At 44.2% G+C, this 18301-nt stretch overlaps 1 protein-coding gene across 2 annotated transcripts in view; it reads left to right on the forward strand.

The window, feature by feature from the left end:
* Positions 1–18301, forward strand: part of LOC122813124 (phosphofurin acidic cluster sorting protein 1-like) — a 3500289-nt gene that overhangs the window by 746020 nt on the left and 2735968 nt on the right. For both annotated transcript variants that reach the window (XM_044085266.1, XM_044085275.1), the window contains exon 4: positions 4918–5043. In XM_044085266.1, the coding sequence (XP_043941201.1) occupies positions 4918–5043 (126 nt within the window). The remainder of the gene's footprint in view (positions 1–4917; positions 5044–18301) is intronic.

An 18301-nucleotide genomic window follows, 5' to 3' on the forward strand; every position in this document is an offset into this window, starting at 1 on the left:
CTGGAGTGAGATTAGAACCCCTATCTATTTAGTCTTATATACTGTCGATCACAGTACTTATCGCACACGCCACATGTTAAGTCTGCCGTATGTGTGATTGCAGACACAGTACTTGTGCATTACACAAACTAGGCTTGTGTTGATCAGCATCTGTGGCCTGCAGTTTGATATTGCTTCATACTGTTATCTGCATCTAGTATCCTAGTAGTGGGATAACTGTAATTATCCTAGCTATGTGTGTACAGTTACCAGCATGGCCATATGTGGCTGCTTGCAGTTGCATAGGCATACCTGTGGCCAGGGACAAGTTGCCTTGTCCGTACATGCGTTGACAACATTATACATTACAGCACCTGCTCACCTGTGTCTGTCTATGTGATGACATCCAGCAGGCACAGGGGTCTGTGGGTAAGTGGAATTTGTACTGCTGCACCCTTAGCTTGGATCCTTTGAGCAACATTATGACTGTGTGATAGTGGAGATTTACTCATCATTATTAGGGTATGTCAGACAATACAGACCTCCACACACATATTTCTGTATATAACAGCTTTATATATATAACTGTAGCTGTGTCTGTGTATGATATGTATATGTGTTATGTAGGTATATGGGGGGGGGGGTATGTGTCATTCTAATATATACAGCTATATATATCAGTACATAGCTGTATGACACTGCATATCGATAGATATACTATGCATGTGTGAGAGAGATAGTGACAGACAGATATGTATGCATATATCTGTATGTATAGACATTTATACATAACAGGTCATTTTGATGAAGTGGCAACAGGATTACGCTCATTTTAATTGTGTATGGGCACGCCCAGTGGGACTGTCAGTACTTATAAGGTGACTCCAGTCCACACCTACCTGTATTCCAGTCTGGGATTTTGTATGTTACAGACATTAACATCTGCCCCTGTTTCTGCAGTACTGCACTTCACTCAAACTGTCCACAGCATTCCTCAGCTGTGTGCTGTACTTAATCTGTGACTGCGGTTGGTACATATCTCTCAACTGTCCTGATTTCCACAGAATGTCCAGAGTTTTGCCTCATATGTTTGGTCTGTTCCTCATACGTTTGTGGTCTTTTGATGAATTATTGAATATTGATGTCACTGCATTATACTACTTACAGACAAACATTTGTGTTTCAAACGTTATATTCTTCAGAACATATGTAATAATGCAACACCTTTACTTCCAGTGACTTTCTAGGTTTATGGGACAATATTTGAAATCTGTCCCTATGTTTGGGCCTTTGTCCCCATAATCATACTGGCTTTGTCCAGATTTCTTGCACTAAGAGGTATGACAGTCTGTGAAAACACCAACATAGTACTACCTCACATGTAAAAGATGCAAGCAATTCCAGATTAGAAACATCAACACCATCACCCATGCTAGCTTCCCTAGTCCACTGAGCCACTCAGGTCTCCTGACCGAGAGGAGTCATTCATTACGCAATCAACAGCATGAATATGTACGTTGTTATCCTGCATGAGGAGAGACATACAATGGTGTGAGCAATATCTATGTTACAGCCCTGAGATTGCCTGGGCCACTGATATACCATAAGTGATTTTCTGTTAAAACAGTTGTATGGGTACACTATTGTGCTGGCGGTAGGGGAACAATGGCCCATGATCTGCTGGGATATACAGTAGTCCAAATATCATGTGAGCCCACTGTTTAACACCTCCCTTGACTGATGTAGTGAATATTCCAATTATGAGGCCTAGTGCATATTAAGGAACACATACTACTGGACTGGGTATCTGTAGTCCCAAGTGGATGTTACATCTGTTCAATTAGTCCACTATATTTCTGTGCATAACAGCAGCAGATCCATACATATGATATATTATAGTAATCCTTACAAGTATTGTGTAGCTCAGAGACTTACTTTGCGAATGCAGCAGTTGAGAGACCTGTAGTCCAGGACGGTCTCTGTGCGATGCAAGCAGTACACAGCCAATATGTGGATAGGTACAGGTTGTGTGGGTTGCCTGGCATTAACACATTTACTATATGTCTGTGAGTAGGAGTAAGGTGTCAGTCTCTAGGGTCCTAGGTTGTCAGCGAATGTGCTATTCATTGTCTTTTAGCCAATGCCAGAGCATACTGGAAACACCTATGTCTGCATACAGGGACATCATCAAGGGGCTCTTCCTCCAAGTCCTTTTGTGAGTGTGGCTGTGATGACCTAGGCACTGGTGGGGGGGGGGCTGTGTATCCCTTCCCTTTGCTTATCCTGATGCAGCTGTTTCTGCATGATCATATTGTGTAGCATGGCACATACTGTGAACAAATGTGCACATGTGGCTGGAGAGTACTGCAGGATTCCACCAGATATGTCGAGACACCAGAACCATGACTTCAGTAGCCCAAGCACATGCTCTATAATGTTCCTAGTTTGCGCATGTGCCTCATTGTGGTGTTATTTCGTGGGGGTGTGTGCATTTCTGATGGGTATCATCATCCATGGTTCCAGTGCATAACCAGCATCTCCCACTAAATGGCTGTGTGGGATGTCCCCCCAACAAACATCTGGCACAGCTGGGATGCGTGTCACATATGGGAGTCGTGAAAACTGCCAGGGCTGCCAGCACACACATTCATGATAATGCCCTGGGTATTGCACACAACCTGGCAATTGATGGAGTGGTACTCCTTGCAGTTGACATAGTCTCTACCCTGCTCACTGGGTGGTGCCTTAATGTGTACATGAGTGCAGTCTATGGCACCCAGTACCTCAGGGTAGTGTGCAACATGGTAGAAGTGTTGCATATTGCTGGCCCTCACGTCAGAGCTGAGGGGAAAATGTATGTGCTCACTGGCATGTGGCAGCATGGCATCCAGAAACTGGTGGAGTACCCTGGATGCTGATGGCTGTGAGACCCCCATCATGTCCCCAGTTGGTCTTTGAAAGGTACCTGTGGCTATTATCATAAGGGCTACACATACCTTTATTTCCACTGTGTTGGCTCTGGATTTGAGTTGAGGGCGGCAGAGCTCACTGAGTTTTTTAGTATGTCCCTGTCCTCCCTGTACCACTCTACAATCTCCAGCTCATGTAGCTCCTGGAAGGTTACCATGGGCCTGAACACTCTTCTCCTTTTCTGCGTAGGCCTACTGTCAGTAGCACCAGCAGCAGCATCGACTTCGGCATCTGGTACATACAGATGTAGCAGATCTGCAGCAGTCCCTAGCATTCTTTCATTTAAAATTCCCAAGTCTATACTCTATTGGTGCAGAGTATGGGTGAAAAATCAGACTGTATGGTGTATGCATGCTTTGTAGTGCTCTGCTGTAGGTGTTGACTGTGTGACTGGCTACCAATGATGCATTCCACCTGCCTAGTATATCATTAACGTCATTTACTGGCCCTAGTTTAAGTTAAACAAGGTCACAACTGATTAATACATTATTACTTTTTAAATACTCTCAGCAGTGTGGCGTGCCATGCAAATGCATGGTGCACAGGTAAACAAAGCTTAGCAATCACTGGACACACCCCTCAAACTTTCCTTGCTCAGCATAGCGGCGCGCCACAAAAACACATGGAAACACACACCCAGAAGGTAAACGTAATTTAGAAGTCAGTGGACACCCCCCAAACTTTTCACGCTCAGCACAGCAGTATGCCACTCAAATAGATGCAGCTAAACTCCAATCAGCTTAGCAGCTTCGACACACCCTCTCCTTATGTCAAGCACCTCCTCTGTGGACACGAACATGGTTCTGTACCTACACAGAGAGGATATGCGGACACAAGTACCCCATTTTGCTATTCAGTAACTCCACCTCATATGCATAGGGATCTGAGCTTACAACCTGGAAACTGCACACTTCCAAGCCCTACCATGTTAGCAACAGCACCAATGCACCATCTGTATCATAATATTGATTTGCTTTTTCCACTTTTTCTTTTTTTTTTTAATAAGGCATGTTTGCCCACTGCGGCAAGCCGCACAAACATGCCCAGATTATCAAAAAAAAATTTTTTTTATGTAACATATTTGCCTGTAACTTTTGTAACACACGGAGGATAGTTTTGCTCATTTCTGTGCATGGTATGCCATTTCTGTCCATCTATCTACATTTTTACAGCCCCTTTTAGCTATGTACATTCCTGCACATGGAATTTTTCCCTGTTCACTACGGATACTGACACGGGCTCTGCTGGGCTACCTGTCTGCTTGCGGGATCGCTCTACTTGCCTCATTCGCTTGAGGTTCACCTCTTTATGAGGTGATTTGCATGCCATGGAACTTCATGTTGGCACGCTCAAGCATGTCACTCAGCAGTGCTTACTGGATCACAAACCTGTTTACTTTCGTGTAAGCAGCATGGCATGATGCCTACATGGTAAATAAGACCATGTAGGCTTTGTTAAATTCCCCACTAGTCTTTACCCTAACTGCCCTACTACTCTCCATTGCTTCAGTTCAACCACCTCAGATGTATACCAAGCTTATACGTATTGCTCTTTCTTCCTAAATGTAAAGCAAGCTTTGTCTTAATATGTATATTGACAACAGTGTAATTTATCCTCTCACTTTATTGGTTTATGTACTTTTGTATTCTTAGCATTTTGTTCACTGCTACTTCATGTTTTTTTATCTTACAAACTGTGTATAAGTGGTCATATTATTAACCCCAGTCTGAGAATGAAATTGGTCTAAACTGCTCAGTGCTCTATCTCAGTGAACAGACTCAATAAATTAATACATGCATAGTGTAGGTTTACTTTAAGGAATATGGAAGGAAGCTATTGAGAATTTCTGTTTAGTTTTAAAATGAAATAGCTTAAAAAGAAAAAAAAAGAAACTTAAATTTGCTGGCATGTTCAAATTAAGATTTTTGACTGCCTGTCTTATTTCTTGTTTTATTTTCATTTGGCTAGTATCCCCATTTTCTGAAAAGAGATGCTAACAAGCTCCACATAATGTTACAAAGGAGAAAAAGGTACAAAAACAGAACCATACTTGGCTACAAGACTCTAGCAGTGGGAGTCATCAATATGGCTGAAGTAAGTACTTATGGCAGAAACCGAGCTAAACATTTCATAGCACATATTGGACAGCATGGTTACTCAGTGTTATGCTTCACTGGATTGGCAATTTTCCATTTACTTCATTTGCATTTTAAAATAATGATGTAAGTGCAGAAGTGGTTGAGCATTGTTAATACATGCCTTGCATTAGTTGAGACATCATAGGTTCCCAAATGTACCTGATTTACTTCATAAGTGTGTAAAAGCTGCCTTTAAGCATCATAGATGCTGTAGGATATATGACTCAAGAACTGCCGTTCTAAAGAAATTTTCCTTTTATTTATTATTTTTTATTTATGTGACATTTGTTTACCGGGATAGTCCGACTGGGTTACATTACCCATTTTCAGCTGAGACCCGGGCAGAAAAGCTCCACATATAAAAAACTCAGTTACATATATTGTTACATATGTTTTACAAAGTTCCACAGTTGTAATCGTGTTGCATAGTTATACAATAGGTTATAATATATAAGAATACAGGAGTAGATTAATTTTAGGCAAGCACTAGAATATTCACCTTTGCCTTCTTAGGTTTGGTTATTTTGCTCTTGTGACTCACCATGGCTAGAACTCTTACGACATCTTCATTAGGAAACAAAGTGATCTTAAAAAAGTTTAAAAAGTTTTTTTTGTACCAGATAATTGCTTCACAGGTTAATACTAAATACCTCTCAACCTTTTAGAGCAAGAAATCTGGACAAAGCCATAAATAAAAGTGGGACAAAGGCCCCAAAATAAGGATAATTTTTAAATATTGGGCTTGCAAACTTAGAAAGTTGATAGAATAACAGATTTTACATTAGCATGGATTTTCTGAATGGTATAAAGTCTGAAACTCAAATGTCTGTCATTAGTTTTTAACTTAAATCTTTAATGATTTGCCACTCATTTTCCAGAAAAAATACAATTTTATGAAAAGTGGACCAAAAATATGAGGCAAAAATCTGGATATTCTGCGAAAATCTGTACAATTGAGAAGTATGAGTTGGGTACATTTTCCCAAGAAACATTTGAGTGGTGCTAGCCATGTATTAACATCTCAATTTATAACTGATGCATGAACAACTGTCTTTCATTATTGTGCTCAATTATTAGGACTCACTACAGAAATGGGTCTCCTGTCATAACTTTTTCTTTATGTATACCATTGTTTGTGTGAGGCTGTCCATGAAGTCAGAGTGCAATTACCATAAATGGCTCCCTATTGAAAGTATGAGGGCAGCAACTGTAAACGTGCAGAATTTCAAGTTATATTGTTTTAAGTATGTTTTTTTCTGCAGACAAATGTCAACCCCATGATTTTCATTGTTCTGCTAACATTATGTTTGCTGTGGCATAGGCAGATCCTGTATGTGTTTTCTTTTAGGTAGAGTAATTATCCTGGAGTCTGACTTTAATGAGCTTTCAGAGTTCTCAGTAATACATCTTCAGGAGGTTTCTAAAACTTCTGTGGTTAATTTCAGAATTTTTATTCTGCCTGCAAACTAGAAATTGTTCCATATCTCTCAAACTTTCTTTTTAGTAGGAAATTTAGTTTTTGAAACTAAACTAGTAAGTACTTCTCTTGTAGAAGCTCAATTTCTTTACCAGTTGTGCTTTGCTGTTTTACATACATGCATACATACATACATACAAATATTTCAAGTACGGGCAACAATGCCCTTCTAGCCTGTCAATGTACTAAAACAGTTGTTCCCATAATATGTGGCCTGGCTGTTTTTAAAAATATCCAAGCTAGTGCTTGCTTTCTTTAATGTAATGTGCTAGTCTAGTCTATGCGTCAGCTACTCTCTCAAAGAACCAATTAGTTTTCTTCTCATTCCTATAGAATATTCTACCTAGGTTGTCTGATGATTCTCTACTACTGTTTGATAACGTCAAACATTCCCAGAGGTAGTTGTCTCTAAATACCCTATAAACGTGAATAAGGTCTCCTCTTAACTCATAACATCTGAGTGACGTCTCCAGGTGCATCTGCAGTTAACTCTTACTGATGTCTCTAGGCGTCAAATATTGCTCATTCATATTTGCATCAGTAATTCCAAAACCATGCTATGTACAAGGTTTTAAAAGGTTTCTTCTTAAAGCTTATACAATGATAAACTCAATAGCATTAATATTTTACCTCTGTCTAGTGCAGGTAAATAGATGTTAACTGTTGTTTTTAGTATATCAATTTCTATAGATTTAGTTTTTACATTTTTCTAAATATCTCAACAATCAAGTAACACAGGCAGAACGCCTTATTCTCGTATGAAAGCTCTCAGCAAGATGAATAAAATGCTGCTGACATTATGTATGTAGCTTGATTGGTTGCCGAGATGTAAGTTTACAAAATATTACAAATGTAACAGTTATTGTGTTTACTGTGACATACAATTCTGTTTAAGACCTAGAACCTGAATAGCGCTACCACTATAAAAAAAATAGTTTGTGCCGAAGAGTTTGCCATTTCTACTTCTTTCATAACCCCTATGGTTCCAGAGATCTAAACATTTGTTTGAAAAGTGAGGACATCATTTGATTCTGCCCAAAGACTTAGGCACCTCCCTTTGGAAGTTACAGTGCAAACTTCCTGAGCTCCATTGGAATGAATGAGTTAAATATCTATATGAGACACTGTATAAGTTCATATATTTTAATCTTTCATAATAATTTAAATTTTCACATCCATGGATGTCCTTGGTATATTTCCACTGTACTCTTTCCAGTTTTCTCATGCTTGTATTTTATAAGGTTTCAATATTGTTATTCTGTACTCAAACTCTAACAAACAATGACTTCATCACTTCTTATTTCCTAGACTTTATAAATATTTTATATGACCTGTAGTTCTATCGCTGTCATTAACCAATTGGTTGATATGGTTAGAATGACTCAAAGCTGAATCTACCCATAAACTCAAGTACTTAAATAAATCTACAGTTTCAATCATTGTCTGCTGTATTATGCATCCACCTTTCAGTTTATGTTTCCCAAGTGTCAAATGCTTAGTTTTTATGTATTTATCAGCGTGTTATTCTCTTGTGCTCATATGGTTAATTTAGTCAAGTTTTTTTGCAGACACATGCCCTATCAGTAACACATGTAATCAGTTTACCCATATTCAAGTCATCTGCAAATAGACTGTAGAACACCTCTTATGAAAAAGATAGATATGAAAAATGCAATCTAAGCAAGTATGGGGTTAGGATAGAGCCCTACGGGACACCTTGACTGTAACCTTGAATGTCACCTATCCAATTGCTGTATGATGCTTGCCATGTCCTATTTGCAAGCCATGTACCTAGCCATCTTATCAAGAGTACATCAATACCTAGTTGTTCTAATTTATTGATCAGTGTTTTGTGTACTACCCTATCAAATGCCGAAGTTAAATCTAAATAAATTACATGACAGCACAATTGTTTATTCATAGCTGATATGATATTCTTATAGAACATCATGTTACAAGTGGTAATAGATCTATTTTGAACATATGCATGTAGATATTTGGTTTGAAGTCCCAACCTTTACAGTTCTAACAATAATTTCACTAATATAACTGCCATTCTTTTTCCACAACATGAAAGTAAATGTATGGGTCTTTATGACTCTGGGTTTGTCCTACTTCCATTTCCCTTAAAGACAGGTTTAATAAGTACATATATCCAATCACAAGGACTCTGTCCATATTTATACGACCTAGCAAATAACCGATACAATGGCACTGTAATAAGTTCATGCCAAAGTGTCCTCAGGTCATTATTACTAATTCCGTCTTTTCCCTGTGCTTTGTTTAGATCCAGTTTGTGTAGCTCTTTCTCAGTCAATCTAATTTGATGTCATTATTTGAGGTTGCCTAGATGTTACTAGAATAATTTAAAAACACCTTTGTGGAACCAAAATCCCTTGTATAAGATTTTGTAAATATATCTATTATCTGTTATGTCTGAGAATAAATTTTAGAATCTATGTAGTTATCAATTTGTATGTCTTTATTCCAACCACATATTATGTATCTATAGAATGTTTTTCTATTGTGCTTGATATCTTTATATACATTTTCTTCAAAACTTTCTTGATCTTGTCTCACACTATGTTTAAGTTGTCCGCTCAGCTTGTTTATTTCAGTTTTCAAAGTCATAGTTCAGCCTGTTTTCTATTTCTTAGAATTTTTTGCCTCTCACCTTAATCAAGTATCTGGTTGTTATGGAAATACGTCCTCCTGAAGATGTGTGCCTAGATCTTGATGTTAAACATGTTCTTTTTATTTTTTTTGCATTCAATTTCTCTTTCAAAACTTGCCACATTAATTCTGCAGTTTTTCCACTGAACACATCATTCCAATAAGTTTTAAATAGTGAATGTTTTGCTTCCGTATAATCTGTTACTAATCTTCACTGCACTGGTTTAGATTTCAGTTTGGAGGAATTACCTAGCAACAAATAAATCTTTATAACCCTATGATAACTGCACATCAACTGTGGTAAAACTTGACACGAAGTAACAGTAATTTCTTCAGGAACGCAAACAGTGTCTAGTATGTTCTGTTCCCTGGTAGATCTTTTTACAGTCTGAAACAATTGTTGATGTTAAGTTGTCTATCTCGCCTTCATTCTTGCTGGTTGGGTTCAGAGCCGATCCTCCGCGCCGACTTGGCCATCTTCAAAAGCTCGAGAGCTGCATACTGGCTCGAGGCCACCCCATATCCCATGATGCCTGGCGCTAGATACCCAGATCTCGTTTGCCGCTTCTGCTGCGAGGTTGTCTTACTGGCTCAGGTCGTATATTTTCATTATTTTATCCATTTTGATAAAAATTATTAGGCTTGTTAGTGTAGATTGTTAATAGTAGTTACAACCTTTCTCTATATATACTTGTATTCTGTAATTCTTTCTTGATCCTTCCCCTATCCCTTCAGAAAACTCGTTTTAGTTAGAGAGTTTTCCCCTCCCCCCCTTCACTTTCTTCTCATAGGTAGCCGTTTAAATTAGAGGCTAACCCTTTTCCTTTTCTCAAAAAAAAAAAAAAAAAAATGCCTTCAGCCCAAGAGTCCTGCAGGAGCGTAAAAATAAGTTAATCATATGGGGTTTACTTAAGCAGGATTCACCAGCTAAGGCTCAGCCCGTGAAGGCCTCTAAGCCACCTAAATCTTCGGCCCCTAGTTCGGAGCCGTCGATGGGTGGCACTGTTCCTTCAGCCTCGGTTCCAGCCGGAACCGATTTACCTGTCTCCCAGTCGGTTCCGACTCTCTCTTCGGAGCCGTCGAGGAGTCAAAAGAGATCTAGGTCTCCCTCCCTGGAGTTGATACGCTCGGCTCCAAGGTCTCCTCTACTCCAATCGGAGCACAGTCATCGGTCCCACTCTTCTCGGTCCTCAAGACTATCAGATCATGATGTGGAGAGAGTGGTCAGTAGGCTGTTAAAATCGCAGGCTCTAGCAAAAATGTTGTCCAGCCCCCCTCATCAGGTGTCGGCTCTGTCCATGTCTGCAGTTATTCCCCCTCTGACTCCTCCCTTGAGCTCGGAGCTGGAGTTCGTTGGGGTTCGAGTTGTGGAAGCGTCGGCACCGATACCTTCTCCTTCGGTTCCGTCGTCAGCTCCGATCACTTCCTTGATACCGTCCTTGGAAGGGTCTGGGTGCCGATACTCCCTCATCGGCTCCGAGGGGGCGAGTGGCATCGGACCCTTGTCTGACCCCGTTCTCCCCCTCGGAGCTTCGGCGCAGGTGAGCTCGGCTCCTACATCGGCTTCAGAGCCGTCCCCCTCGGTGCGGAGAGGGATTCTGTTCTCTTCGGAACCGGAGCCTTCTCAGCATCCGAGCAGGGATGCCTTCGAGGTCATGAGGAGTGTGCTGGCCCCTGAGTCAGCCCCACGATCACCCCCATCGGCTCCTCCCACTATGGTGCCTGCCTCTGTCCCTCCTCCAGACCCCAAGCGTGGGGAACCAACTCTCCAGGGCACCCCTTGGGTGTGTCTTCCTCTTCCAAGGCCTCCCCTGATCATTCAGAGGAGCCACCTCGCCAGAGGAAATGGAAGAGGAAGCATGTTGACTCCCCTGAGTCTGTCACATCAGATACCGACTTAGAGGATTCAGAAGGGTCCCCGAGATCCCCCTCTGAAGATGTCTCCTTCTCAGACATCCTTGAGATGCTTAGGCAGAGGGGGAACTGGAGTACTCTAAGCCCCTCCGAGGATGAGTTGGTATTCCTGGATGCATTTGGATCCCAACCTTCCACCTCCTGGGTGTCTCTGCCTTTCGACCCACTGATGTCTGTGGTGGCTCGGAAGGCGTGGTCAGCTCCAGACAAACTGGAACCGACCCCCAGAAGACCCGCTAAATTCATAACTGCACCACAGGATAAACAGTTTTTGAAGAAAGGTGTCCCTCTTGATGCCATGGTGGTAGCGGCGGCCACAAAGAAGGAGTTGGCTGAAACTTCTTCATCTGTCCATCCCCCTAACAAGGAGTCCAGGATGATGGACAGATATGGGAAGCGGATGTTCTCTTCAGTGACCTTTTCTATGAGGTCTCTGAATTATTTGTGCCACTTTACCCACCTTCAAAGGGATCTCCTTAAAGAGCTTGGAAATACCCTCCAAGATCCATCAGCTGAGGGGGCCCAGGCTAAGGGAGCCTCCCAGCTGGCGACTCTTAATTCAGTGGTGAACTCCTCCATGAAGCTCATTTCTTATGCATCCGATGGTGCAATTAGAGCCGCGGGCACAGGTGTTGCTCTAAGGAGACACGCTTGGATGCGGCTATGTAACTTTGCGGAACCTTTCAGAGCGTCTTTCACCAACACCCCTTTTGAAGGTTCCTCTCTTTTTGGATCACAGGTGAAGGACACCCTTACCAGGTATGAGCAGGAAGGCAAGACTCTCTCTGCCATGGGAGTCCGTTTTTCCACTCCTTCCAGACCATATCCCAAGGGTCAGAAGAGTGGAAAGATGTGGTTCCGGAAATCCCAGGGAGCCTTGCCGGACACACGTGGTGAGTTCCCATCCAGGGGCAGAGGAGGGAACAATAATAGATGCTGCCCTCGTGGCAGAGGGGGTCCGCAAAACCAGGGCAGCAGGGAATCCTTCTCTGAGAAGCCCTTCCAGCATCCCTGAAAGGTTGCCCAGCTGCCCACCTCTGGAGGCAGTCGGGGGAAGATTATCGCTGTACCCAAGAGCCTGGCAAGACATAACACAAGACAAATGGGTACAGTCGGTTATATCCGGAGGCTACAGAATACCCTTTGTTCGCACTCCCGTAGTGTTAAACAAGTCCCTTTCAGATGTTCCACCCAATCTAAGGGATCAAGCAGTACAAGAAATTTCAGAACTGCTAAGAAAAAGGGCCATCCAGCAAGTCCCAGCAGACCAGCAAGGATCCAAAATTTACTCAAGGTTCTTTTTGGTACCAAAAAAGACAGGGGACTGGAGACCCATTCTGGATCTCAGCAGACTGAACAGGTCTGTAGAAAGAACGAAGTTTCGGATGGTCACGCTACAGTCCATTATGCCCTTTCTGGGTCAGGACAATTGGATGTGCTCTATAGATATTCAGGATGCGTACTACCACGTCAAAATGGACAGACGCTCCAGAAGATTCCTTCACTGGATCAACTAAGCAGAAAGCTTGATGTCGTCCAGGTTTGGAGTTTTCAATCCCGAAGGATGAGAAATCAGATCCGGAATGGGATCTAAGATCCAAGGAGGAGCTTTGAGATGAGACCGTAGGTATGGGAACCAGGTTTGACGAGGCCAGAATGGGGCTATGAGGATAACCTTGCTCCCCAACCGACTAGCTTTCTGCAAGAATTTTGTCATTAACGGGAAAGGAGGATAAGCATAAAGAAGACCGGATGGCCAAGCATGAACTACAGCGTCTCTGGGGGTCTCCCCCAGTGGAGGGATTAGAGCGAAAAACTCACTGCACTTTGCGTTCGAAGGCGATGCGAACAGATCGCAGCAAGGTTGACCCCATTTGAGGAAGATCTGTTTCGCTACTGAGGGGTTCAGAGACCACTCATAAGGTGAGAGGATAGTTCGACTCAGCTTGTCTGCTAGAATGTTGGACCAACCCTGAATGTGCAATGCTAGCAGAAAACGGTTGGTGGATATCGCCCACTCCCAAACTCTCATAGCATCTCGGCAAAGGGGGTAAGACCTGGTTCCCCCCTGTTAGTTGATGTACCAGACCACTGACATGTTGTCTGTCTGAATTGCAATAGTCCCTAGAGGAAGAAGGGCATGGCGAGCTTGCAACGCTAGAAGCACTGCCCTCATCTCCAGAACATTGATATGCAGAATGGTCTCTGTTGGAGTCCACGTGCCTTGAACGGTTCTGCCCATGCAATACCCCCTCCCACCCTAGGCAAGAAGAGTCCGTGGTCACGGTGGCTTGGGGTAGAGGCATCAAAAAGGGCCGCGCTTCCCGAAGCTCTCGGAAATGGAGCCACCAAAACAGAGATTCCCTGCAAACCCTGCTGAGGGGAATCGGGGAGTACAGTGGATGTCAAAGGATGGACCACTGGACCTGTAAGGTCCATTGAAGAACCCTCATATTCAAGCGAGCTAGGGGTGAAAGGTTGATAGCCGCCGCCATAGACCCTAGAGCCCTCAGGACTAATTCCGCTGGTGGGGCCAGAGACTGTAGAAGGGCTAAGACATGGAGAGTTAGGTTGCGGAGTCTGTCCGACATCAAGAAGGCCTTGGACTGAAGCGTGTCTATTCTGGCCCCTATGAAGTCCAGGATCTGAGCAGGCTGAAGGGACGATTTTATGTAATTTATGGTGATCCCCAACTGGTGGGCCAAACGCATGAATTAATCCCTGGCCGAGCATAGTAGATGCCTGGTGGGAGTGGCGAGGAGCCAGTCGTCCAGGTAAGGAAAGACCTGTATTCCCTGAAGCCTCAGGTGGGCCGCTACAACTGTCATGACCTTGGTGAACACCCTGGGGGCTGTGGTGAGGCCAAAAGGGAGGACCCTGAACTGATAATGACTGGCCCCCAACCGAAAGCGGAGAAACCTCCTGGATCGCCTGTTCATTAGAATGTGATAGTACGCATCCTTGAGGTCTATGGAGCACATCCAGTCATTCTTCTGCAGAAGGGGGAGAATAGATTGAATGGTGACCATCCGGAATTTCTCCTTGGCAACGGACAGGTTCAATGTAGACAGGTTGAGAATAGGCCTTAAGTCCCCCATTTTTTTGGCACCAAAAAGAACCTGGAGTAATTGCCTGATCCGGACTGGCCTGGGGGGACGCGCTGGATGGCTCTTTTTCTTAGCAGCTCTTTTATCTCTAAAGCTGCCACCTCCCTCTGATTGGGTGGGATATCGGGGAGGCGCCCCAACTGAGGGGGAGGGTTCACGAAGGGAATAGAGTAGCCTCTGGATATTATTCGGAGCACCCAGCGATCTGTTGTGATGGACTCCCAATGTGCTAGGTGTTCCAAGAAACGCCCCCCGACTGCCTCCAGAGAGGAGCAGTCGGGCAACCCCTCAGGGTTGCTGTGCGGGTCAGTTGGAAAAAGGTTCCCTCGACCCGAAATTCTTCGGCCCCCCTCTGCCTCTGGGCCGGTGTTCACCTTGTCTTCCCCTGCCTCTGAAGGCCAAAGGTTCCGGAGCGAAACAGGATTGTTGAGATTTCCAAAACCACATCTTCTTTTGCCCTCTCTGGTTCCTGGAAAAGGACCTTTGAGGAGCCGAGAAGCGGATTCTGATGGCAGACAATGTCTTCCCATCTTTCTCGCTCTGGAGTAGCGTATCACAGACGGTCTTGCCAAACAAGGTAGAACCATCAAAGGGAGAGTTCATGAAGGATGCCTTGAAGGGTTCCGCAAAATCGCAAAGATGGAGCCAGGCATGACGCTGCAAGGCGATGCCTGCTCCGCTGGCTCTAGCCACCCCCTCCGTGGCATGGGAGAGAAGCCGCATAGAAGTGTTGGATACCGACTTTAGAGTGGCCATTCGTGCCGAGAAGGTTCTTTTGTCCTCGGCCGACATGGACTCCGGGGGTGACCTGGCATACTCTTTGATTAGATCCCGCTGAAGGCGAATCACGTGTGCCAAGTAGTTCAGCGCCCTTACAGAGAAGCTGGCTGAAGCAAACATCTGCTTTCCAATGCGGTCCATCGTCCAAGACTCCTTGTCGGGAGGATGTACCGAGGGACTGTCCTGAGCCAGTTCTTTCTTGGTGGCAGCCGCCACCACCATGGCATCTACTGGGGAACCTTTGCTTCACACTGTCCTGTCTGTCGGGGGACTAAGGATTTTATCTGGTCTCCTGGGGATCGGCTCTACAGTGTCCGGCTCCTTCCACGCCCTGGTAGTTATAAGATCTACCAGGGGGTCGGCCGGAGGGGATATCCAAGAGGTAGATGGGCCTGCATCAAATGCCTCCAGAAACACAGACTCATCTGAGGAAGGTTTTTGGGCTGACCACCCCTCTCTAATGCGCAACATCTCCATGATGTCTCCAAAGGAGACATCTTCAAGAGGGTGACCTGGGGGAACCTTCCCCTTCCTCCAAGTCAGTGTCTTCCGTGAGGGACTCGGGGGAGTCCAAGTGCCTCCTTTTACACTTTCGTTTGTGAGGAGCCTCCTTGGGGGGGGGGCTGTCCGAGGAGGGCTCACCAACCAGGTCCTGTTCCTCTAGGGGAACCATCTGGGACGTAGACGCAGGCTGTCCCTGGGGCCGGATGGTGGAAGTCAGGCCTGTCTGCAAAGGAATGGCAGGTGGATCCGTAGCACCAGCCAGGGGCCTCGAATCCCACGAGAGGACCCTCTCCACGACGTCGAAGGCCGATGGTGAACCGCTCTCCCTAGGATCCGAGAGCAGCCCCCTCGGATCCGACGTGTGGATCGGCGCTGGAGCCGAAGCGATTGGATCCGAAAGAGAGGTGTGCTCTGACCGCATCGGAGCCGAAGACACACTCACCCCTCCGGATCGGAGGCTCGGCTCACGGCCCCGAGAGCTCGGATCCGAAAAAGGACCCGACAAACTTGAGGGTAGTGCTGGTGTCGAAGTAGCGATTACTATTAGCGCCGACTCCCCATCTCCGACACTACCCAGAACCGATGGCTCCGAAACCCAGTAATGGATTGGAGAAGGAGCAATGGGGGCAAAGAAAGGGGCTGAGCTCCCCCCCCCCGGAGGGGGGGGTAAGAGCACTCCCATCTGCATCTGGGCCTGGAGGAAGCGACGCATCATCCGGTCCATGTCCGCTTCCGAAAGGCTCCTAGTTGACCTAGAAGAAGCAGCCGAGACTGGCCGGGAAGGCCACCTCGACAACCTCGAAGGTGACCGGGTCTCCTCCTCCGGCTCCAGAGAGAAATGTGGAGAACGAAGCCGAGATGGGGAAGACCTGGAGACCTTCAAGGGAGAAAGGAGCTGCTTAGCCGGCGGGGCCGAGGGAGCAGAATCAGCCCGCCGCTTATGGCTCCTATGCCTCTCCCTGTCTCTTTCCTTCTGTCTATGCCTATCTTTCCTACTGGCGTCCCTCTCTCCCTGGGACACAGTGGGAGTTTGCGTCCTAGCCAGGGGAGCAGGAACAGTAGGCTGAACAGCTGCAGCCGTGGCTGGTGCTACTGAGGGAGAGGAGGAAGAAGCAGAATCCGTGGGCAAAAGGCCCACAAGGATTAACTTTGTCTTCCTGTCCCTCAAAGCCTGGGGGTTGAAGGCGGCTCAAATCAGGCAGCCTGATGATAAATGAGCAACCCCCAGGCAAATAACGCACTGAGTGTGGCCATCGGCTGGGGACAGCTTATGGCCACACTCAGAGCATTTAGAAAATACGGCCTAAGGGCCTTCAGCCATGACATTGCACACAAACACAGATAAGGGGAAGGGAAAGGTTAAGACTAACTGACTACAAAACAGTTTAAGCTAAATAAACTAAGGGTCGACTAATACACACACACACACACACACACAATTTTTTGAGAAAAAAACAGAGTAAAAAACCCTATGAAACCACTCACAAAACCGCCAGGAGCTCGTCACTCATGCGTCAAGAAGCAGCGGCAAACGAGATCTGAGGACTGGAGGGAGGTAGCAGGGTATTATGGGTAAGGGGGAGGAGCTTGGAGCTTGGATCTCTAGCTTGGAAAGTTGCCGGCTCGGATCCGGGTCGGATCCGATACCCACAGGTTTCTAATCAAATGAAGTTAACTACTTCAGATCAGAAGATACCCAGAAAATAAAGATAATAAAGAAATTAGGAATTATGTCCAAGTTCAATGGGGTATAAAATATAAAGCCTTATTAGGAAATGAGTCTGATTTAGGAGCTCAGGCCATTGTGAGAAATAATTATGAAAAGGCTCTAGTAGCACTATATAGTTCTGAAACGAGAGAAATTCAGTATATTATAAAAAGGAATTGGAACATTCTGAGCCAATCCTGAGGTATATCAACTATTAGAGTCTGAACCTAAATTTGCTTTTAAGACAGGACATAATCTTAAAGATTGGCTTGAAAGTAGATATGGGCATAGGAGACCTTCTACAAGTGGGATAATGAAATGTGTACGGTGTGCACAGTGTAATTTTATATCAGATGTCAAAGAATTGTTTTTAGAAAATGATCTGGGTTCTAATGTAGTTATTTTGAAATGTAACTGTCAGTCAAAACATGTGGTGTACCTTGCCAAGTGTTATACCTGACTAGCCTTCTATGTAGGTAAAACGGAGAGAAGTCTCAGAAAGCATATATATGAACATAACTATGAGATTGTAAAAAAAGAATGATAAAAATGCTTTATACAAGCATTCCACTATTTGTATTAGTTTTAAGAAGTTCTAATTTGGTATCTTGGAACAAATAAAAAAAAACAGGTGGGAATATAAATGTGAAATTAGAAGCACAGGAGGTTAGGTGGCAGCTTAAGTTACAAGCTTTCCAAAAACTAGCTTTGAACAAGCAGATTTCTATCCAACCACTTTTAAAATTGAGATCATTATATGTTTGAAAAGATTTGCTACTTCTATTTAAGGGGATAGTTTAAATGTTTATTTTTATGAGGCATCGAATACGTGTTTAGTATTCTAATGGGTTTCTGTAACAGATTCACATTTTAAACTTGAATGTACTATCTCTTTAATTGTGAAGGTAGTTAATTAATTAAGTAGATGCCGTGCTAGAGTATTTAGGATTATGTTTATTACTATGGATTATTCTGAAGAAGTCTTGAGTTGTGTGGGACGGAAGCGTTCAACTGATTTTAAATAAAGTAAATGATTTTATTACTTTTCCAT

This window comes from Protopterus annectens, chromosome 1.part1 (assembly GCF_019279795.1).
Source record: "Protopterus annectens isolate FY-2018-M chromosome 1.part1, PAN1.0, whole genome shotgun sequence".
NCBI classification, from domain to species: domain Eukaryota; kingdom Metazoa; phylum Chordata; order Ceratodontiformes; family Protopteridae; genus Protopterus; species Protopterus annectens.